Consider the following 24,575-nt stretch of genomic DNA (forward strand, 5'->3'; position numbering starts at 1 on the left):
TTTGTACATACAGAAGAACAGTGTTCTTACTAACTTCACAAAAGTATCATTGAGATACATGTCTGCTGTTTTTGAAACATTTATTCTCTAATTCAATGCTTGGATACTGGATGAAGTGTACCTAAATTTTAATAGGCAAGCTAACTTTATAATAATACTCCATTTTTCCTGAATGCACAGGCTGCCTGAAAAATGAAGTGCTGCAGTCATGTAAGGAAAATTCCCATAAGAATGCAAATCATATCAAAAGAAAGCATAATCAAAGCAAATATGATAATGAGATAGTAAATGTACCAACTCTATTTGGACAGAAGAATTTAAATCTGACCAGTTAAAACTGCCCCAGAAATTGCACTTGATAAAACATAAGGACAAGAGATTTCAGCACAGTAGTAGGTCAAGTTTGCTTTGATAATTGATAAAATCATGGCTGATTGGATTGTGGCCTCTAACCCATCTTTTCATCTCCCCTCTATGATGGCCTATCCTTCGGCATAGTCCAAACTTACCAAACTGAAGAAGTAAAAGCAATAACTGGAACAGAAAGATTAAGAGTTCATCTATAGATTTTTTTTGTTTGAAATCGGCTTAATTTACTAATCTTGGATAATATAATTGCACAAATCAAAAATATATCAGAGTTCCTTTTTAACTGTAGTACCCTTGAATATAGATCTAACGATATAGCTTTGTGTGGCATCTTTAACAACAATAAATTTGCCTCACGTGCAGCTACTAGACAATAATACATATACCATGCCTTCAGGTAACTGTTTTCTCACTTCAGTCCAGGATTTCTGATTGCTGACATTGCATTCACCACCTTTGAGATTTGACTTCACACTTACCTGATCTCCTGTACATTTTAGGGTCATCTCCACCTACTAGGACATTTTCCATTATGGAATTCATGACAACTGGCATGGCACCATTATTGGGTCACGATCTTTTCTATTGTTAATTCTCTAACATAACTGTACACTCCATTGCCGAATGAACAAATGCCACAATATTAATTCAGGATAAGTGGCTCATTGGCTTCTTAAGAAGTATTATCAGAGATAATTAACATGCTATTTGTTTGGTACCACTAACGAGTTCATACTCCAAGTAAACATATTACAAAAGTAATGCTCCCACAATTTCAATAATGACTCACATTAACAGAAAAAGAACAGGTATTACTCCTATTGTGCATAGAAATAAGAAATTTAGCTATTCGGTCTGGTTACTTTATTGAAATTTCTTTATTCTATTGAAAACACATTCTTATAAACTTGAGCAAGATAACTTTACACACTTAATCACAATTTGCTGTAATATTAATTTGCATAAGATTTGAATAAGTTATAGTACTATTTTAAATGCATTTTGTTGAGATTTTAGTTAAATAACACCACTGAAACCAGTTCAAGGAGAGGACAGAAATCTGGCCCAATATTATTGCATTATCTAACTACAACAAAAATCAAATACTTGGACTCTATTTACTTGAAGATCTCTGCTGGGTTTATTTACAGCTACATTAACAGGTACCCTTGAATAATCTTAAGATACAGCCAGTGCCTAGAAAGCTACAGTGCAGAGCCTGTGATTACATGCTGTCCTAACATCTGGATACTTGGCACATTGCATGTTGAGCTCTTAAAGGGGATATCATTCCAGAGGCAATAATACACCATCTCCTTTTCTTTCAAAGGTAGTTCCTTTATGCTACCTTTCAAAGGTTGTTCCATTAGGTAGAACCTGAGAAGATATAGGTGCTATGTGCATTTTGGAAATCTCTGCAAGTAACCACATCCTATTAAAATTCTTCTGTCATCCATAGGGTAAGCCTTGCTTAAGCAGCTCTCTCAATGATGATGCTCTTGGAAAGAAATAAGTGTGTATGGTACTAAGTATGTTTTGGGTCAAAACATCTCAATTGGTCTTTGATTTGTAGTGTAGGTGCTTGTCTCATAGTTTCAACTTTGACAGAGCTGAGACAAATTCTGCATCCTGAATGTAGAGCCAAACAAAAATCTAAATGATGTTGCCAGTTGTCATGAACTCTATAATAGGAGATCTCTTAATAGATGGATGACCCTAAAGTGTACAGGAGATCAGTTAAGTGTGAAGTTATATCACAAAGGTGGTGAATGCAATGTCAGCCATCAGAAATCCTGGACTAAAGTCAGAAAACAGTTGCATGAAGGCATTGCATGTGCATTATTTTCTAATAGCTGCATATGAGACAAACTTATTGTTGTTAAAGATACCAAAGAAAGCTGTATCATTACATGTATTCATCTCGCACTTCTCATTGTTCAAAATATGTTCTTGGTGGTGAGTTACTGCAAACAGTGAGTGTTTCTTTGGTTCTGCCCATTACCATGATATCATCCGCACGTTATACCAGGCATATTTCTGTAATTTCATTCAAATGATGCTGGAACACATCTTTACTGATAGATCAACTAATCGGTAATCTCCTGAAAGCCACATCTTCCAAATACAGTCCTGAAGGTAACATCTTGTTGAGACGCCCTGGCCAGTTGTACCAACCAATATTCAGGTTTAGTATCCATCGTCAAGATGATTTTAGCTCCTGTGAATTTGGGATTCAATTCCTCTCATATGGGCATCAAATTAAGGAAAGTTTCAGATTTCAACATACCCAGATTCAGTATCGTTCTTGAGTAGGCACATTATTGAACTGCGCCAATCTGTGTGAAGACCCACATGACAAATGATGCCATTATAATCCCATGTCATCCAGATCCAACTTAAGTATTTTTAAAAATATCTTAACATAGCACGTTGCGAAGGTAAACTGATGGAACTGCACCTTTTTTACAATATGGCATCACCTTCGAATCTTCCTCTGGACCAAATCTGCCCAGGTGCAATTGTTATAAAATCCAGGACTGGCTCAATGCAAATGTTTGTGGTGTCTCCTGCTGTGCTGGATTACTTGTTAATCTCATGGATAGCTACAATTTTGAGAGCCATATTCTGGTAGCCCTAACATGCAGGTCCATTTATGTCTACCAGTAAAAGTTTTGGCATTTGCATTCTGAACTGCCTTGTTAATATTCCAATGTATGAGGTGGCAACCCACTGTATGAAATTCATTTAGTAGCTTTCAATTGTTCCAATGATCTGAGTAAATGTCCTTCAGAACTCTGACTGGTTGGATATTTGCATTAGCTCCGATGTCAATCTTGGTTTCCAGTATGTGCTTACACTGTTTGCTTTCAGCAAACATGTTGTTCAGAGCAAAAGCTTTTGGTTGATTGACTTAATCTACACAATGTGTCATATTCACACTGTAGAATGCCTGCTTGTCCTCTAGATGAAAGCAATTCCAATGAACTTGGGCCTGTCAACTTTATGTATCAAGTAGTGCAGGTTTTTGGCATATTCCTTGCTGTAGTTGCCATATGCTGCACCTGTTAATTGATCCTTATTGTAACCTCTGGCTTCAAATTCAGAGCCAGGTTTCACTTGCATAGATGGACCTCATCATCCTTTTATTCTGCATGCTTGCAATAATTTTCAAATGCAAGGTAGCTTCATGATAGGTGCAAGAGACCCCACTTGCTACACAACTTGCTTGTTTTCTGTGTCCAGGCTGATTGGTGCACCCAGTGCTTGTGGGTGATGTTGGCTGGCTGCAATAGCCTAACATTTCCTGTTACCTGCTAGCAATGAAACCATGCCATGCATTTGTCCTTCAACTCTCTGCTTGAAGCCATCAATCTCCCAATTCTGGAACATGATCTTGTACAGCAGTTCTCCAGTTGATGCATTACCACCAAACATTAACCTTACTTTCCTGCGTCCTTCTCAAATCTCCATCTCAATAGATAGCCGTCACACATACACCTCAACCTGTTGCTCTTCCAGTCCAATTCCTCACAGTCACTCTCACTGAATGTTTACCTTCCATCCTCTGCAATTAGTTCACTCTTAACTCTGTCTTTCCCTACTGCTGTACAAGCCACAAACTCTATGGATTCAGGAGAACTGAGAGATGGAGCTGAAGCCAGGACCATGCTGACCAGGATGGAGAAGGATGCTTGCAGATCAACAGCAATGAAAGCCAAACAAAGTGTCCTTGCTGGAGAGATACAAGTGACCCAGTGACATATGACAGCATTATATATCTCAAACCCAAATGGGTTCAAAGTGACATTCATGTTGGATAAATGCTACCGATACTATGCTAATCCATTTCACCAGGTTCAGTACTATCTCTTGTTTTTTATCCTCTACAACAGCATTGGGAGTGTGGACAGAGAAGATAATGGAGCAGCCCAAGAAATCCTCAGAGGAGGCTAAGCAGCCTGAGAATTCACTGCCACATGACTCCTTGTGCACCTTCCATCAGTGCAGACATAAACAATTTAGTACATCCTCCTCCATAGAGAATGTAGAAGAGCACCTGGTGAGAAGCATATTGCATCTGAGCTGAAGTAGGCTCTGAAGAAGGGGGCCATGGTGGAGAAATTCCACCTTCCTTCGAAGTTGTCAGACGTTTAAACTCTCCTCAGAGGCTGAAGCTCAAAGGTCATCCACAAAAATGAGAACATGTGGAGAAGAAGTGGGAAAAGGATAAGCCTTTGTCAGAATTTCCACAGTGCACATCCTTGGGCAGAAAATGGAGGAGTTTGTCCTAAATGATGTCGTAGGTATTTGTGTCAACACAACAAGTAATTAATGTTAGAAAAGAAATGGGTAATTGCTGTTAATTGATGTTTAGATATCTAAAGGGGGAGGAGCTGAGACTGGGGTAGAAAACTGTGGGACTAATATGGTCAAGAATATCTACACCAAATAAGTCTATGTCTTTTAGTTTGTTTTTGTTAGAGTCTGTGAATATTGCATTAATGGTCTCCATTGAAAGAGTAACAAGCTCAGAAAAGTCAGATGTGCAGGGGCCTGGCTGCATATTAACCCACAGCTACATATTCTTCTTACGAGTTATATAATACTGATCAAGACATCAGCTTAGTGCCTGACTGCCACTTTCATTTGCAACCATGTGCCTACCTGCTCTTGGTTAAGACAACTGCAAGTAGACACTAAGAGGGAACATGGAGAGAGGGTTCATGAAGTTCATTGCTGAGTCACACTGAACTTACCCTTGGAGCTGTCAGACTAGTGAAAATGTAAGTCAAAATGGTGACATGGCACCTGTCATGTCTCTTGTGTATCTCTGATGGGGTTTCTCACTGAAATTAGTTAGGAAGGTTTTGAGATGGCAACCCTTGTCCCCAGAGGAACCAACCATTGAGGCTGTCTGTTGGAGAGATTGCCTGTGGTTTTTTTTTTACAACACTGAAGGAAGAAAGAGTCATGGCAGCTCCCTGGATCATTTTTTGGTGATTGCACAACAATTGCACATGAAAGAATTGGAACCCTTTTCAATGAGCAAATATGTTGGTCAAATAACACAGGTTACTGCCTATGAGCCTGTGTGCGTGAAGATCCTGCAAGGGGTGGCAAAACCCTCAGTCTCTGCACTTGACTGATCTTATGGATCTCAAAGTTAATATAATTGGAAGCCTCCACAAAGAAGACACAGGCAATCTGGCTGATGCAGATGTTGGCAGCAGATTACAAGATCCTAGAGAAGACACTAACAGATCCCAAGAAACTCCAGGACACAGAAATTCAGGACTATGGTCATTTTAACAATCACAGGCAATGGACAACCACCCAGCTACCTGCCACCTAAACCTTTTGAGACATTGCTCGAGAGGTCAAGGCCAACAGATCATGCACTGAGAACATCACCACCTTTGAGGTACAACCCTGTGTTCAGCCCCTCTGTTCCAAGCAGCCGGATGGGTCTGTGGAATAGGTAACTGCTCCTTGATGTATTGTCCATCACTGGAGCTGCTAGACTAGAGCAAAACAAAAGACCTCCACCTGAGACACTCTCGCAACTACAGAATGTCTGGTATCCATGTTGAAGCGAAATACCACAGGCAGCAATGTTAGATAATCGTCAGTGGAATACAACTGAACAAAGTATCCAACTGAAGTATCACCTTTAGCAGTGAATTTAGGATTATTGAACAGCTTCTACTACTGTAAGCCTTTCAACTGTGGCTCATCACAGACTAGTTCTGAAGAAGGTCACAGGATTTGAAACATTGCTGGTACACCTGCTGAGTTTCTCCAACAATTTCTGTTTTTGGTTAATCACAGTCTTGTTGGTTTCACCCTTTATCCTTGTGATATCATTCAGTTTTGTTGCACAGTCAAGATCCTGCTCTGCACTGACCTTTTTTAACCTGGGGGAGTGCAGCCACAATGTGGAACTTGCTCTGGTGGAAAACACTTAATCCTGAACTCAGAACAGATCCCAGAGAGAGCTGGGAAAGAGAGAAATTCGGTTGGGATCTCAATCCAATGTCAATTTAAGAGGATTAAATTCTCCTACCAACTGAACCTCATGCTATGTGGCTTGGGAAACATTCTCTTGTCCATCCTTCCAAAGGGTTTTTATATCAGATGACAATGAAGAGGTAAAGGGGTGTCAGAATGATGGTAGGAGAATCTCCACAACAGTGATGGCACTGTCAATGGCATCAAGTCATGACACCTTTGAAGTTGCTCGCATTTAGCTTCTTCCATGCTACGACTGCAGAAATCTGCCAGAATAGCCAAATGTACAGAAACGTGTCAAATAGAAGATGTCACACACAGCAGGGCCAGCACTCTCATTTCCTTTCACTTTCAGCAGCAGCAGCAGCAGCAGCAGAGCATAGCTGCCCAATTTTGGCACACTGCTGCGTTTTATAAACCTCAAAGGGGATAATGAAGGCACCCAAAGGTCATCCAGGCCCTAGGCATAATGTCACAGCTATATGAGTAGAAAGAAGTTCCACTCCATCAAAATATAGTGGTATAGTTACAAACTAAAACATACACCATTCATCATATTTATATTGCGGGATAATCATAAGTGCCAGGTTTATTTGAAAGTGACTGTAGTTTATAAGGATAGGTCCTTAAAGACTAAGTTCAGCCACTTCTGCCATGGTTAATGATGCCCTCACAGGTAAAAAATAGGGCACAGGTAAAGCAAAAACTATGCAGATATTCTCATTTGGAATTCCACGGTGTACCTTGAAGCAGTATTGGAAGAGGTCAATGCTATATGATGGCAGATCCGTTGCTTTCTTCTTTGTTTTTAACAACACTACTGTTAATCTCCAACACTGCTTTTTGTATGGCTACTGCAGTATTTCTAATTCTTACAGTTGGCCAACTATATTCCTCTCACAATATCCCAATCTCCCATAGGCAGCTTGCTATGTGAGCAAAAGCTCAGCATGAATAGGAAATGTATTCACATCAGGATCGGCTAGGAGAACTTACTGCACATTAAAAGTCTGTGGGATCTCCTTCAGCATACTGTTTTTAACCACAAAATAGCAGATAACCAGAAATGCTGCTAGAAAGCATTATACAAACAAGAGGTGTTAACTGTAGAGAAAAAACTTATTAAATTATTACTACATTACAGTATCATGTTATGCAATGTACAACATAATAAGAGATCCCACTGTAAAATTGAAAAATATGGTAAGGCTGCTCTCTCACTTGAGAGACACAACTAATGGTGAGTTTAACCAGACGGTCACCATGCCTCAGGTGAGGGGAGAAGAGTCCTTCATGGTAACCTCAGCCAGGGCAGGAACTGAACCCACAGTCTTAGCATTTCTGTACATCACAAACCAGTTGACCAGCCAACTGAGCGAACTGACCCCCAAGAAGGATAGTGTAATAACAGTCACGCAAACGTTATGCACAGTTTTTCATTTTTGTCAGTGGTGATAATATTTTGGTCATTCCTTCAGACCATAATCACTAACCTGCACAGGGTAAAATAATAAACCTGGATCCTTTAGGGGCTGAGTAATAGTGGGGGCGACGGGGGAGAAATCTGGGCAAACCACAGAAGAAATTGGGTGAGGTCTTTCTTCGCAGCATCAGGAGCAATTTCACACAGAGATCCAGGGGTCGAGCTGAGATTCTCACTGGACTTTTTGAGATGCCTTTTGGGGGGATTCTCATGTTGTCAGTCTCACCTCATTAATATGCAGCTTCCTATCCTACCCGAACACCGAGAAATCTAGATGTCAACAACGCCCGATGTGAAGTTGACTGCAGGCACCTGGCAATGTCAGCACACCACTCACTCCTCAGCACCAAAATCTTGAGAGTATGTTCCTCAGGCAGCACCCACAAGCATGTCTATCTACACATTCTGACATGTACCATCCTCCCCTTATTATCATGACATGTCTCCGGTCCACTTGCACTATGCTTCCGTGCTTCCACACTATACCTCAGGATACAGTGGCAGCCATCATTTCAATGTACCCAAAGGATTGGGCCAGGCTTCATGTCCAGGCAGCTAGCTTGCTCCCTTAGCACTCCTCACTGTGAGCTTACCTAGATGTTCACAGCATCCTTGCCTTGTCTCACCCAGCTTATTTTGCAGTATGCCCCCCCCCCCCCCCTCAGCTAGAGCTATCAGGCTCACAGTACCACTGCAGTGCTGTGTCATTTAGCAGTCTAGAAGTGCTGACACAACAAGTCAACAGGTTTAGATACAATCAGTGGCTCAGCATAGTCAGGATGTACTCCTCAAAGGCCTTAAAGAGCTGAATGTTGGGCAACTCACCACCTGTTTTGGCTCTTTCTGCCTTATTATGAGTTTTTTCTCTGTAATAAGAGGAAGGGAGGTATTAAAGGAGATGAAAGTAACTGGCACAGCAGTTACTTTTGGTGCATGTAGGGAAAAGGTAGTAAGGTGTTCCAAAAGAATAACTAAGTAGAGCAGGGGACAAGTGGGTGGATGAGAGCAACTGAATGAAGAAAAGGGCAGAGTACGAGCCTTGGTGGGAGATGGGTGCAATAGCAGAGATAGAGAGACTGCAAGGTAGCAGAGAGAAGATGGTGGCATTTACATTGACAGAGCAGAGAAAGTCATTGACATTCTTCCTATATTACTGCGTTTGTATTTGGGTGACAACCTTGGACAAGGCTTTTGTAAAGTTGTGGAATCATTTGCCAAGCTGGTGTGTTTTCTGCAAGCATTTCATCGCCTCACTAGGTGATATCATCAGTGCATCTTTAATTGGTCTGTCCTGCCTGGTGTTTTTATGTCTCTGTTTGTTGGTACTTCCAGTTCTGTATCGGAATGGTTTCTATAAGGGGTCCGGTTCAATGTCTCTATTGATTAAGTTCCGGTTGGAGGGCCTGGCTTCAAAAGAATTCTCTGGCATATCTCTGTTTTGCCTGTGCTAGGATGGTTAGATCGTCCCAGTTGAATTTGCGTCTTTCATTGTCTGTGTGGGTGGAAATGAGGGAGTACTGGTCATGTCAGACAGGGGTGGGGAGAGCGAATGTTCATGCACTTGTACGGCCAGTTTTCTTCCTGGGCGAAAATATCAGGAACAGCGCAGGGCTGCTCTAGACTGTCACTCTTGTCCAGGTGACCAATAAGCATTACACGTGATGTGGCACCAGTGATGCTAATATATTCCGGGATATCCCAGCAGTGGTGATTAAGTGAGTGGTCGAACCAGGCTTGCATCAGACATGATGCATTCCATATAGGGTTGGTAAGTAGTTAATGGGGCAATTTTGGCAAGATAACATGAGAAAATTCACTTGGCCTAATGGAGAGAGATCCTTCCTGAAATTTCATGTAACTGACGCTTAGCCAAAATATGACAAGAGTCAGTTCCATATTTTTTGAAGTGATTGTGCAATTCAGGAAACCTGTCACAAATTAAGAATTAATTCTTCAATTTTTGCAAATTTCCACAACAGAAGTTTAGGCAGAAATCCTCACAGGACCACTAAACAAAGAGGAACCACTCTTGGCCATTCTACTTATTTTCCATCTTGATTACCTCAGAAGTAATACACACCTAATCTGCATCAATTCCATTCCAAGTTGAAAATAACAATTTGTCGTGTACCACTTTGAAAGCAAGAAAATTTCAATAAGTTTCACAGGCAAAAATAAGCCCTAAACAAAACAATGATGTATCAGAAGGGGTGACTAAAATTTCGGTCAAAAGGTTTATTTTGAGCAGAATCACAGACTTTTATTTAACGGCGCAGAAGGCCACTAAATTGGAAACTGGAGACAATGAGGGATACATTTTAAATTTTTCACAAAATCTCTGGTCAGTCAAAAGAAAGAAAAAAAGCGTTCAGTTTTTTTTAAGTCATGTAAGGTAAACAAATCCATCATTTATCCTGCCCATCAATGTAACCTTTCACTGCAACTTAACCATCTATTCTACCGTGAATGATTTAAATACATTAGTCATTCATTTTCACATACAGTAAGAATGATCTTAAGTCTTACAAGGACATACTTGCTAACTGCATTGGACAGACAATTAATAATCATTAATATAGTTTAACCCTCTTACAATTATTACATAATCCACAACTCAGCGGCAGCATGTTACATTCTATTAGTTATTTTGTGCAGCTGAGGGATCATGCACCAAGCACACTTTGGTTTAAATCAAAGAAAAGAAACAATTCATCAAATGCAGAAATGAAGTGACAGGTTTATCATGATTCAAACAGTAAAAGTTAAAACATTTTAGAAAGAAAAACATGTAAAACGGCAGTGAGGGCTGATTATATTAGTAATATTGAGTAATTGACTACTCTTACTTCCCATCCTTCTTGCACTAATGGAAAAGACAGTGTCCTTTAGGACAGTGACCTGATTCTGTTTAAATGATTTTGATACATGAGGGCGTCAAGATATCTCTGCTCTGCTGCTACATAAGCAGAAAAGTAGCAATTCTCTCTTCCTCATCAGTATCCTTGTACAGCTTAGGTTAGCTAATATCTAAGAAGTACAGGGCCTGAGTGAGTACAGGGCCTGGGTGAATTGATTTCTGCTTGACCATAGAAGAAGGTGGTTGTCTACTATGAACTCTAATTATTTTTGTTTGTCTTTTTTTTTGCAGGGGGTGGGGGGTGGGGGTAGGCGAGAAGCAGTAAAACTCAACATATGGAAGAATAGTGCTTCATCTTATTAATCTCTATTCAACAGAAGATAGATTTGTGATGGGGAAAGGTCCACTGATGCCTGTTACCAGCCATGACAGCGCTACAGAGATTTACACTGCAGCATCAATCTTGTCAACTAGATACCAAACAGTGACTGCTGGACACTGGGGAAAAGCACAATACTGCTATATATGTGAACTCATTTGTAATGTTGTTGCTTTTTTGATTCATACTTGTATGTCAGGATATTTTCATTGGAACTCACTTTTTGATGAAGTCTCGCTGCCATGTTAGCCATGTGAAGCAGTTTCTGCTGTAAAAGTAGAAAGAAGCAGCCTGTTAGTAACAGATAAGAGATGCAGCATACACTTTTATAAGTAGTTGGGAACTAGCCTGTCAGCTGCACTATTTATTTCACATATGATAGTGATTTGGTTTGTGATTACATAAACTGGCCAATATGACGCTTAATGTTCAAGTATGAAATGCCTGAACAGAAAAGGGAACTTGTTACCAGCAAACAGGAATCTATGGGCTCCACAGGTCAACTATCATCTGTAATAGGTCACATGCAACAGATGAGAAGAGAAGAATCACTGTTATCGCACAGTCTCAACTACTTTGATTCTCAGGAAAAGCATTTTAGTCACAGAAAAACTGCACATTAATGACAAACATCTGAGATGAGACTATCCCTACTGCAATGAACCATGTTAAACCACAATGTATATTCTTTCTCATTTCAATCTTCAGTTTAAATAGCCTTTTTACAGCCCTTAGAGAAAACAAAACTAATAAGGTGACTGACTCATATCATTTTAAAGAAAACCACTTGAAACCAATCAAAGTTAATAACTCCACAAGTTAACATTTTTAAAATCTTAATTACAGGTTAACAAACTTTCATCATGCAACAAAAACAGAAGCAGTAACGGCAGGATTTGTAATGGGTTTTATCAAGACTCAGGTAGAGAAAGGAGGTGATCCCGAGATGATTCAATGATGAGTTGGCGAACTATTTTATCGAAATATCACAATAAATAGAAAAAAGCAGACCATTCAACTCATTGAGCTGATCTGTCATTTAATAAGACCATGACAGATTTTATTGTGGCCTTAACTCCACTTTCCTACCGGTTCCCCATAACCCTTGGCTCCTTAGTCATTCCAAAATGTGTCCAACTCAGCTTTGAATATAATCAACGACCTCAGCCTCCATTGTTGTCTGGGATAACAATTCCAAAGCCAAACACTCAAAGTAAACAAATTCCTCCTCATTTTCATCTTAAAAAGGAGAGAACACATATCTTATTTTTAAAAGAATAAAGGCTAATACTAGATTCTTGAGAAAAAGGGAACATTCGCACAGCATCCTGTCAAGTTCTCTCAGAAACTGATTATGCTTCCTGTGAATCTTCTCGCATTCTTCAGAACTCCAGTGAGTATAGGCTCAGCCCTGCTACACCTTTCTTAGTAAGGTAATCACTTTGTCCCAATTATCAGTCTAGTGAACCTTCATTGATCTATTTCAATGCAATTATAGGAACATAAAAGCAAGAATAGAACATCCAGCTCCTCGTGCTCCACCATTTTGCATCATGACTGGTCATCTACCTCAATGCTATATTCCCAAGTGTTTTGCGTATCCCTTGATGTCATTAGTAATCAGAAATTTAGTAACCTCTGTATGGAACTTAATTATGACTCAGCTTTGACAGCCCTCTGGGGTGGAGGATTCCAGGGATTCACTACCCTCTTCACCTCACCCCTTTTATTTCAAGACCATCACCTTTAGTTCTGACCTCATTGCCAGAGGTATATCTTTCCTGCAACTGTTCTACGCTTTAAGATACAATCTGATAGAAAATTCTTAGTTTTCTGAACCCCACAGAATACGGACCTTGTCTCCACAGTCTCTCCTCACAGGACAATACAACCAGGAATGAGTCCGATGAACCGCTTCTGCACTCCCTCAATGCTAAGTACATTGTTTCTTAGGCAAGTTGACCAGAACTGCACACAATACACCAGCTACTGTCTCAACAGTGCTCTATAAAAGTGAGGCAAGAATTGTTTAGTTCTGTATTTAAGTCCTCTCGATGTCAAGGACTAGTGTGCTAAATTACTCAGTGCACTGACAAGCTAGCTCTCAGTGATTTAAAACAAGAACACTAGTGTTCCTTTGTTAATTAAGTCATGCCAGTATATTACAGAATCCTTACAGTGTGGAAACATGCTATTTGGCCCAAAAGGTCCACATCGACCCTCCGAAGAGCATCCCATACACAGCTATTTCCCGACCCTTTTACTATAACCCTACATTTCCCATGGCTAATGCACCTAACCTATACAGCCCTGGACACTATGGACAATTTAGCATGGCCACTCCAATTAACCTGCATACGTTTGGACTGAGGGAGGAAATCAGAACATCGGTGGAAACCCACCCAGACACAGGGAGAAGGTGCAAACCTCATACAGACAGTTGCCCAAGGGTGAAATTGAACTTGGGTCCCTGCGCTGTGGAGTAGCAGTACTAAACACTGAGCCACCATGCCACCCACCAGAAAATCTATGCACTTTAATTCAATTTACAACCTTCTGCGGGTGGGGGGGTAGCTTTATCAAAAGCCTTACTTTTGAAAATACAAATACATCACATCCATTTGTTCCCCATTATTGACTCTGCTTATTGGAACATCATAAAACTCTCAACTTTGTTGAACATTATTTCTCTTTCATAAACTCATTCTCACTTTAGCCAGTAAAACAATTAATTTCAAAATATCCAATAATCATATCCTATTTAATAGATGCTTGTATTTCCATATTATTCTAAAGGCTAGCAGGTCTGTAGCTTTCACTCCCTCTATTTTTAAAAACGTGGTGTTACATTTGCAACTTTCCAACTGCAGGTGCCATTATAGAATTAGCAGAATTTTGAAAGATGATCACCAAGGCATCTATTATTTCTGTTGTCATCTCTTTCAACACTTCAGGGTGAAAATCATCAGACTTTAGGGATCTGACAATTTTGAGTCACATTAATTTCTCCAATTCTACTTTCTTAAAAAAAACTAACACAGATTGCTTTTAGTTTCATCCCCTCAACAGATCCTGGACTCTTAATTACTTCAGGGTGAGGTCATATGCCTTCCTCTGTGATGACACAGGCAAATTACTTACTTAGGTTCATTTCCCTATTTCCAGTTCTTCTGTCTCTGCTTGCAATGGACACACATTTGTCACTGATAATATTTTCCATTTAAATACCTATAGAAACTTTGTTTTAATACTTCTCATTTTACACTTTACATTTATGTACTAATCTCACTTTCTTTAGTGATTTTTTGGTCCTCCTTTGCTGTATTCCAAAGTTTTCCTAAACGTCAGCCTTACAAATTTTTAGGCAGCTTTATGAGTCTTCTCCTTCAGTCCAATATGATCCTTGAGTAATGTTGTTAGCCAAGGCACTCTGGCTTTTCATATTGAGTATTAATGCCTTAAAGGATGTTTTTGTTTTGAAGTCAAGCATTAAATGCTGTAACTACTAGACTTTGCCTATTTAACGTCAAACATACTAAAGTATTATTTCCAATTCACCATAGATGCCTTCTCCAATGTTCATATATACCCCTAATTAGATTCAAGATCCTATCTTCAGACTGAACCACAGTTTTTTCAAACTTAGTGGAAAATTTGATCATACTGTGGTCATTATTCCCTAAAAGCTTTTTTCAGAACAAGGCTAATAATCAGCCCTTTATGTATACCACTATACCTGAAGTAGCCTATTCCATACATCTCAATATATTATTCAAGAAAAATTCTCTCAAACATATTCCTGGAATCCTTTCTCCACAGCAATAGATTTACACAGTCTATATGTAAGTTGAAGTCACACAAGGTTACTTCCAACACTCTTACTACATGCACCTCTAATTTTCTTATTAATACCATGCTCCACACTACCAGTAAGAATGGCTTATAAGCCACCAATGTTGACTGCCCTTGCTGATTCTTATACCAGTCAGTACAACTTAGCTATATCTCACTTTAATTGAGAAGACTAAAACTATACACAGTATTTGAGATGAAGTCTTATGAATGCTCTATACAGTTTTAACAAACTTACCTATTGTTATTGCAGGAGGGTGAATTATGAAGTCCAAATTTCCATTTGTCTTCCTAAATGCTTGCTGTACCTGCATGGTTTTTTTTGGTGATTCGTGCATATGAATACCGAATTCACTCTGTACTGTTACGTTCTACAGTCTGTCTAAATTTAAATCATTTTCTCCTTTTCTATTCTGCCTTTCAGCTTTGACATTGTTCCACATTGTACTCCATCTGCCATTTCTTTGTTCATTCACTTCACCTATCTATATCCCTTTTCACCTATCTATATGCTTTCCTATTTAATATTTGTATTATCAGCAAATTTTACAATATACAGTTGGTCCCTTCATCCAGGTTATTAACATATATCATAAATAGTTGAGCCCAGCTCTTATTTGTGTGACACTTCACTAGTTCACAGTTGACCAACCTGAAAATTTATCCCAATATTCTGTCTCATATTAGCCAATCCTGTATCTATGTGAGGATATTATCTCCATCTCTTATCTCATGCACTACAGTACTCTTTTGTGGCACACTATCTTATATTGTCTCTAAATTCAAATACACGTCTACTGGTTTCTCTATGTACATCTTGCTTCTTACATCCTCAAAGTAATCGTAATAAGTTTGTCAAACATCACTTTCCTTTCGCAAAACCATGTCTGACTCGACCTGATTATATGACAATTTTCTAAATATCCTGCTACTATCTCCTTAATAATGGTTATAGTATTTTCACAATGACAGATGTTGATATGAGTGGCCTCTAGTTTTCCTATTTCAGTCTTCTTCCTTCTTTAAATAGAGGTGTTACATTTTCAGTTTTCCAGCTGAGACGCTTTCCAGAAGACAAAATTTTGAAAGTTCACAATCAATATGTTCACTATCTCTACAGCCACTATCTTACAACTCTAGGGTTTAAGACCTTTTTTTGCAACATTTCAATATCCAAATCTTTCCAAACCTCCCATAAGCCAAGAAAAATATTTTTCTGGAAATCCAATATTTTTCCCCAAATTTCAGAATATTAATGTAATAGTTAATTTAAGAAAGAAATGTGCAAATTGCTATTTTTCCATTGCAAAACTCCATCAAATTCTTTTTGCAAAGAAACAGTAGTAAAATTAAAGAACAGTTTTATGGTTTCAGCATAGAATTTTCTTTTAAGCAACCAGAAGCACTACCAATTCACCTTGTAATTTCAAATAAATACTTATCATGTTACTGATTAAGGGTATTGTAAACTACATCTTTGTGTAAAATTGTATTAAAAAACTGTATATTAAATTTTTGTAAAATGAAAAATTGGAAACCACTGAGTCAATCTGTTTTAATTGGGTTCCTATGGAATTGCCATACAACTACATTTTTCAATATACCGTCCCAAAGGTCCCATGCACACTTGTAAAATATAGTTCAAATAGCCTGAATTGTTTTTACATTGGAGCATTCACAGGCAGATCAATTACTCCATATACCAGCTTAACTATTAGTGGCAGGAGATGTTACCATACCATATCATAATCTTTAACTGATCTATGTCACATTCACTCACTAGGGAAATATCGCACTTAAGACACATACTATAAACGTCTGTTTAAAACTACCTTCAGATTCTATGATTTTCCTATCCCAATATGGTTATCCTTAGTGTTGTCTAAGAATCATTCCTGTGAGAGAAAAGAAATCAAACCTTAATACTTTCCAAGCCATTTCGCTTCTCATATTGATTTCAAGGATAAACAGAATCAATCATTAATAATTACATTAAGAGATGACCTGCAGGTTAATCATATTCCTTGTGACTCCAACTATGGAATTAACAACAGACCTCCTAGGCTATATTACCAATTGCTGAGAAACAATTTTTGATAATTGTCAGGAATTGATGCTCACAATTTGATTTAAAAACAGCAAGTTTAGGGGATTTACAGTTACCGTGGCATATAATGTAATCTGAGCAACATGTAATTTCAGTCAACTTTACAGGGGTTTTACTTTAAAATTCTATAATTAGTGCATATTACTCATTAGAAAAATAAAAGTAATATTTTCTGTTGAGTACTGTATATGTAACTGGTGGTAATGGGGAGGGACCATAATATTTATCTTTTTAAGGTTATGCTGATCCATTTTCAAATGTGTGTGACCATCTTCATTATTCTTAGCATTTTCTTGTCATCAAATTTGACAGTTGTCATCTTGTTGTTGATAGAAAAATATGAAACCATAATGATTATAAAATTAATAATGCAATTGACTTCAATAAGAATCAACCTGCATGTAGAGTCTAATGATATTCTAACAATGACCCTTCAACTCATTGTCAGTTGCTCTTCATACTCTCGGATGTGAAGTACAATAAACCACAGCCCAATTCATGAATAAGGGATGCTATCCAATATTTTGCAAAGAATCAACTATATTTCCCTACAAATTGTTTTAGTTTTCTTTTTAGAAAACATAACTCTTCACATAGAATTTGCTCCAATTCTAAAATATCTTACATTTTGGATGGCAAAGCTACATACCAGCATTGGTAGTACGTATATGTTACCAAAACACACTATCAAGAACCAAGTTGGAACCTAATAATCGAGCAGACATTAGACATGTAGCAATATTATATACTCAGTTCAGTTCACTGAGTGTGGTTATATACTGAAATCAATTGATCAAAAATTATTTTTCTCTGAAACTTCAAATGCTTCCGAAGTTTGCACAAGTTACACACACTCACAGGATTCATTCAATATTTTGAAATTTATATCTGCTCGATTTTCCTACTTCTTCAAATAAATTACTCATTCATGCCCTAACAAGCCGAATTGACCATTCTGACTCAAAACAAAAGGGCCAGACTTCACTCAGCAGGAAGAGAATGGCACCAAACTGTTTATTTGAGCCCCTTCCCAGATCTTCAATGTTTTGGTGTCCTTGAACCGACTGTGATTCAAAAGCACTGTTCTCTACAGGGATCCTGGCACATGTGTGTACTGGACAAGGAACTAAATATCTCCTTAACAATAATGAGCTTCACAATCTTAACTAGAAAGTGAAGGTTTGACTATTTAATTCAAAGTTAAATTAAGGTAAGAAAGCAGAGAGGGAAAGAAAGATGAGAGAGAGAGAGATAGAGATACAAAAAGAAAAAGCAAAGCAAAAACTTGTCTTTATTTTTGGAAATTAGAATCTCAATTGAATTGAATTGAAATTAATGTCACATATACTGAGGCACAGTGAAAATCTTTGTCTTGCAAGCAATACAGGCAGATGACAGAGTTAAATCGCATAGGTAAGTAAATAATAGGTAAACAGCGGCAACAACCAAAACACAGGTACAGGCGAATGCTAAGAGTTTGTGAGTCCATTCAATATTCTAACAACACTTGGGTAGAAACTGTTTCGAAACCGGCTGGTGCATGTATTCAGGCTTCAGTACCTTCTTCCCGATGGTAGAGGTTGTAGAAAAGCATTGCCAGGGTGGGATGGATCTTTGACAATGCTTTGAGAATCTAAAGATATACACACTTTTATACTTAACTGTAAATGCCAGAAATATTACTACATAAGAATTGAGAATGAGAGCACTTAAGAAACCTTTTTACATTGGCTTTAGGGCAACTTAGTGAGTATATATCTTGCAAGTATGGTAACGTTTCACACTATTCCTGGTATTTCATACCGAGTCCAAGAGCAATACTTTCATGGTATAGATTCTGGAGGTCCAAGGTGTTCTGGACAGCAACTACCCAATTTCCACAAATAACTGGACTTTCACCTGCCAAAGGTTGGTTACAAACACAGAAAGCAGGAGAAACCAAGCTAGTCCAGCAGCATCTGTATGAAGAGAAACAGAGTTTACGTTTTGAATCCATTATGACTCTTCTTCAGAACAGTCATTCAAAATGTTAACTCTGTTTCGTTCTCCATAGGTGCTGCCAGTCCCGCTCAATTTCTCCAGAATTCTCTGTTTGTTTCAGATATCCAGCATCCACAGTATTTCACTTCAAGTTTTGTCAAGTGCTTGTGTCTGGATTACTCTTTCACAACGGTGAGCACTCACTGTGAGTTGTATATTTAAATTGTTTTTAAAATTATATCCACAGACGCTTTTACACGCCATTGGATATTTTGTTTCCACCACCAAATTCATTAGTGATACTCTTTGCCTTTATCCTCCCACCATTCTGAATCATTAACAGCTTAAAAGCAAAGCAGGTCTGAGGGAGTGTGGCAAGTGTGTTTAATACAGAGGTTATGGGCAAGTACTAGAATTTTACTTGACCAATATTAATGAACAGCTATAGAAATCGGTATGGCTAATTTAGGAGCTATAGGTTTGTTTCACTGTGTAAATTAATCCAAGACACATTAAAGACAGCACTACCCTTAACTGATAATCATACAATTACACTCACTACAAAATCAAGCCCCATGGTAATGATATATAAATAACAGTTGTGTAAAAGTCCCTAAAATAAAATTAACAAACATCACCACCGTCAAGATATAAACCATGAACGCAGCCATTTATTAGTCAGCAGAATACAGAACCAGCCAGCCCACAATACCCAACCAGACTGTAACGGCAAAACCCAAAACAAAACATTTACCCTAACGTGGGATTCTGTGATTAAGCAATGGTACTGAACAATCTCAAATGTGCTAATAACTACACTAACAACCAATTGGACATGTAACATGGTTTATTTATAAATGCCAAAATCAACATACATTCATATGCAGGCAATTATGTTCAAGTCTTGCACCTTTTTTTATAAAATTACCCAGAAGCAAGCTTAGCTTTTGGTTTCCCATTGCATTTTCCAAGATATGACTCTGACTGAGGCAAATCTGTAAAAGGAATCAGCACCCATTTCCTCCTGCAATTTAAATTAGCGTCATTATTTATCAAGTTTGGCATTCTTGTTTTATCTTGGAAAGTGCAAGATTAAAACCTTCGGCAACATGTCTCTAATTTGTTTCACTGAGTTTTTTTTAAAGAGGAAAATGAAAGAGCATTTTGTCTTTCCATTACATTTAAAACATAGTCAACTATTTCAAGAAGGTGATTTTGTAGACCAAGTTTTATGGGAGACAGTAGCAATGTATAGAAAAATTATCGAAAATCCAACATATTTTTACAAAATGTCATTTCAATGCACAATTTAAAAGATCAAAAATCACACAACATCAGGTTATAGTCCAACAGGTTTATTTGGAAGGACTAGCTTTCGGAGCGTCGCACCTTCATCAGGAGCAGTGTTCCGAAAGCTAGTCCTTCCAAACAAACCTGTTGGACTTTAACCTGGTGTTGTGTGATTTTTAACTTTCTAAACCACAGTCCAACACCGGCATCTCCAAATCAATTTAAAAGGGATATTCTAATTGTCAATTTCTTTTTTTGAGACTGGTATTATCATTTGTACCACATTCTTGAAAATCATGGCATTAAGTGAAACAACTATTAGCAAATCACATTTTCCTGCTGTGGGATTATTCTCATCATAAAATAAACACGAATACATTAAGTTACAAAAGTTTACATTTAGTAAAATAGGAATTTATCAATTAATTAATTTTGCATACTCAGGATTATTTAGCAAAATATCCAATTGTGGAATTCGGTCAATGTTCGACATTATTAGTTTCACACAATCAGACTTGCTGGGTGTGGCTACTGCCTTGCTTCTTGAAAACAACCAAAGAGATACACTGTTTAAAACAATCCTTAAGGCTTTCAGATACTTGGTCTACAAACCTAACATCACACTAGCGCTGAAACTCACATGCCACATTCTAATTTGTGAGATAGACAAATGTCTTTTTGGCTTGATGACGAATTTAGGGTATCTAGTTCGACTTGCAGTGTGGAATGCTTGTGTGTACTGGAAATTACAAATATTAATGCACAGGACCATGTTCTTTACAGACAGAAAGAACATGTACACATCCAGCATCTGTTCAAACTCAAAGTAACTGACACCCATTCTCTGATTGATTTCCTGGACAAAGCCTTGATCAGAGTCAACCTGCAATGTTTAAAATTTAAAGAAAGCTTGACTATCAGTCATCATTAACTCATGCACTCTCCATATCAACACTTACACCATTCAGAAACTTGTCATCAAATTGGTTACTTTGGTACTTCTTGTCAATTGTTCTGATAAGTACAAGACCAAAACCAGTGATAAAACTTTTTTTTTCAGCAATAGTCAAGTAGTCTACTACAAAATATTAAAAGCTTGAAATATAAACAAGATTTAATAACTTTCTACATACAGTGCTTCCTGCTGACCACACATTCTGTTTTCAGAGCCTTTTTGGTCACTTTGGCCCTTTCCTCTCACCAGCCCTACAGCTAGAAGCCTTTCTCCACTCCCTAACCTACACTCCTGATGGTTTTTATTCTCACTGAACCTTCCGCTCATCATTCCCCTCTTCTGACCTCTGGCTGTGAGTAGGGCCTCAAGAGATGAACTGCAAGAGGCAGTGAAAGCAGTTCTGACTTGCAGGAGTTGAGTTCTCTTCAAGTGAGTTTGCAATCAACTTCACTTTCTTAAACCATCTCCACCAGAACTTTACAATCATAGGGAATGGCTCCAATAGAGGTGAAGTAAACAAGGCCTCTGCACCAGTGGTTTTATGGGGCGAAGAGAAGTCATGTTCCAATCAGGTCGAATGAACAAATTCAATCCATTGTTGATTAACTTGCCTTGTCAGAAAGACCTGTTCACAGGGTGTCACTGATCAAAAAGGGGTGAAGTTGATCGTAAATCTATTTGAAGAGAACTTACTTCATGTAAGTCAAAGCTACTCCTGTTGCCCCTTGCTGCTCATCATCACAGCTTTTACTGACAGCAAGGATTCAGGAGAGGGAACCAGAAAGCAGGACAATCAGGGAGAGAGAGGCTTGGCAAGAAGAAGGATTCGGGACACCACCCACGCCCTCCACCTCCTCCAGGATTTTCGCTTCCCCGGTCCCCAACGCCTTATTTTCACTATGGACATCCAGTCCCTGTACACCTCCATCCCCCATCACGAAGGACTCAAAGCCCTCCGCTTCTTCCTTTCCCGCCGCACCAACCAGTACCCTTCCACTGACACCCTCCTTCGACTGACTGAACTGGTCCTCACCCTGAATAACTTCTCTTTTCAATCCTCCCACTTCCTCCAAACTAAAGGAGTTGCCATGGGCACCCGCATGGGCCCCAGCTATGCCTGCCTCTTCGTAGGATATGTGGAACAGTCCATCTTCCGCAACTACACTGGCACCACCCCCCACCTTTTCCTCCGCTACATCGATGACTGTATCGGCGCTGCCTCGTGCTCCCACGAGGAGGTTGAACAGTTCATCAACTTTACTAACACCTTCCATCCCGACCTGAAATTCACCTGGACTGTCTCAGACTCCTCCCTCCCCTTCCTAGACCTTTCCATTTCTATCTCGGGCGACCGACTCAACACAGACATCTATTATAAACCGACTGACTCCCACAGCTACCTGGACTACACCTCCTCCCACCCTGCCCCCTGTAAAAACGCCATCCCATATTCCCAATTCCTTCGTCTCCGCCGCATCTGCTCCCAGGAGGACCAATTCCAACACCGCACAGCCCAGATGGCCTCCTTCTTCAAGGACCGCAGATTCCCCCCAGACGTGATCGACGATGCCCTCCACCGCATCTCCTCCACTTCCCGCTCCTCCGCCCTTGAGCCCCGCTCCTCCAACCGCCACCAAGACAGAACCCCACTGGTTCTCACCTACCACCCCACCAACCTGCGCATACAACGTATTATCCGCCGCCATTTCCGCCACCTCCAAACGGACCCCACCACCAAGGATATATTTCCCTCCCCTCCCCTATCAGCGTTCCGCAAGGACCACTCCCTTCGTGACTCCCTTGTCAGATCCACACCCCCCACCAACCCAACCTCCACCCCCGGCACCTTCCCCTGCAACCGCAGGAAATGTAAAACTTGCGCCCACACATCCACACTCACTTCCCTCCAAGGCCCCAAGGGATCCTTCCATATCTGCCACAAGTTCACCTGTACCTCCACACACATCATCTATTGCATCCGCTGCACCCGATGTGGCCTCCTCTATATTGGTGAGACAGGCCGCTTACTTGCGGAACGCTTCAGAGAACACCTCTGGGCCGCCCGAACCAACCAACCCAATCACCCCGTGGCTCAACACTTTAACTCTCCCTCCCACTCCACCGAGGACATGCAGGTCCTTGGACTCCTCCACCGGCAGAACACAACTACACGACGGCTGGAGGAGGAGCGCCTCATCTTCCGCCTGGGAACCCTCCAACCACAAGGTATGAATTCAGATTTCTCCAGCTTCCTCATTTCCCCTCCCCCCACCTTGTCTCAGTCGGTTCCCTCAACTCAGCACCGCCCTCCTAACCTGCAATCCTCTTCCTGACCTCTCCGCCCCCACCCCACTCCGGCCTATCACCCTCACCTTGACCTCCTTCCACCTATCCCACCTCCATCGCCCCTCCCCCTAGTCCCTCCTCCCTACCTTTTATCTCAGCCTGCTTGGCTCTCTCTCTCTTATTCCTGATGAAGGGCTTATGCTCGAAACGTCGAATTCTCTATTCCTGAGATGCTGCCTAACCTGCTGCGCTTTGACCAGCAACACATTTGCAGCTGTGATCTCCAGCATCTGCAGACCTCATTTTTTACTCTTACGTAAAGAGGCTGAGTCAAGGAGCAGGAGAGGTCATATGCCAAAGAGTTAGGAGTGAAATAAAGTGTCTGTGAACAGAAAAGGCCACAAGGCCGAGGGTAAGCAGCAATAGGTTATGTTAGCGAGCAGGAGAGGCCAAGATGGCACCAAGATGGCACATCAGACTACTAGGAAACAAAGTTAAAATTAATGCTAAATGAGAACAGAAGTATAACCAACTTCCAATGTTAAAGCAAACCGAAGTAAAATAGGACAACGTTAAACGGTGATTTAACATTGTAATTGTATCGCCTACACAGAAAATAATTATTCAGTTTCCATTTTCTTCATGATGGCCTTATGTTTGCCCATGTTGCATAAGGTTGACAGTCAAAGCACACCCTGACCAATTGCACCTGGCCAAGTTCTTGAAAACCTATTACACAAAATACAGCCAGATGCATCTCATAAAGCAATAATACTAAAGAAGGATTGAGAGAGGCACACGACTATTAGGAATCAGTTCATTCAAAGCTTTCAATTTATCATGACTACTTATGTTTTCAAAAACGTTTAAAGCAAATACTTTGTCAAGAAAAAATATTCAATATACATTATAAAGTATTTTAAAAAGTATTAGCAGGAAAGTTCAGGCAGTAATTCAATCCCAGGTTTTGGTTTTCATCAAGCTACTGAAGTTTCTCACTCACACTTT

General features: G+C 39.6%; 1 protein-coding gene across 2 annotated transcripts in view; it reads right to left on the bottom strand.

Annotated features, from left to right (window-relative positions):
- mgmt (O-6-methylguanine-DNA methyltransferase) overlaps positions 1-24,575 on the bottom strand; it is a 422,602-nt gene that overhangs the window by 371,413 nt on the left and 26,614 nt on the right. The window contains exons 2-3 of one of the 2 annotated variants that reach the window (XM_060842421.1): positions 16,782-16,844; positions 11,318-11,365 (exon numbers count right to left, since the gene is read on the bottom strand). In XM_060842421.1, coding sequence (XP_060698404.1) covers positions 11,318-11,350 — 33 coding nt within the window. In that variant the 5' untranslated portion in view covers positions 11,351-11,365; positions 16,782-16,844. The remainder of the gene's footprint in view (positions 1-11,317; positions 11,366-16,781; positions 16,845-24,575) is intronic. The other variant, XM_060842420.1, reaches the window with a different exon arrangement.

The sequence above is a fragment of the Hemiscyllium ocellatum genome, chromosome 22, assembly GCF_020745735.1.
Source record: "Hemiscyllium ocellatum isolate sHemOce1 chromosome 22, sHemOce1.pat.X.cur, whole genome shotgun sequence".
NCBI classification, from domain to species: domain Eukaryota; kingdom Metazoa; phylum Chordata; class Chondrichthyes; order Orectolobiformes; family Hemiscylliidae; genus Hemiscyllium; species Hemiscyllium ocellatum.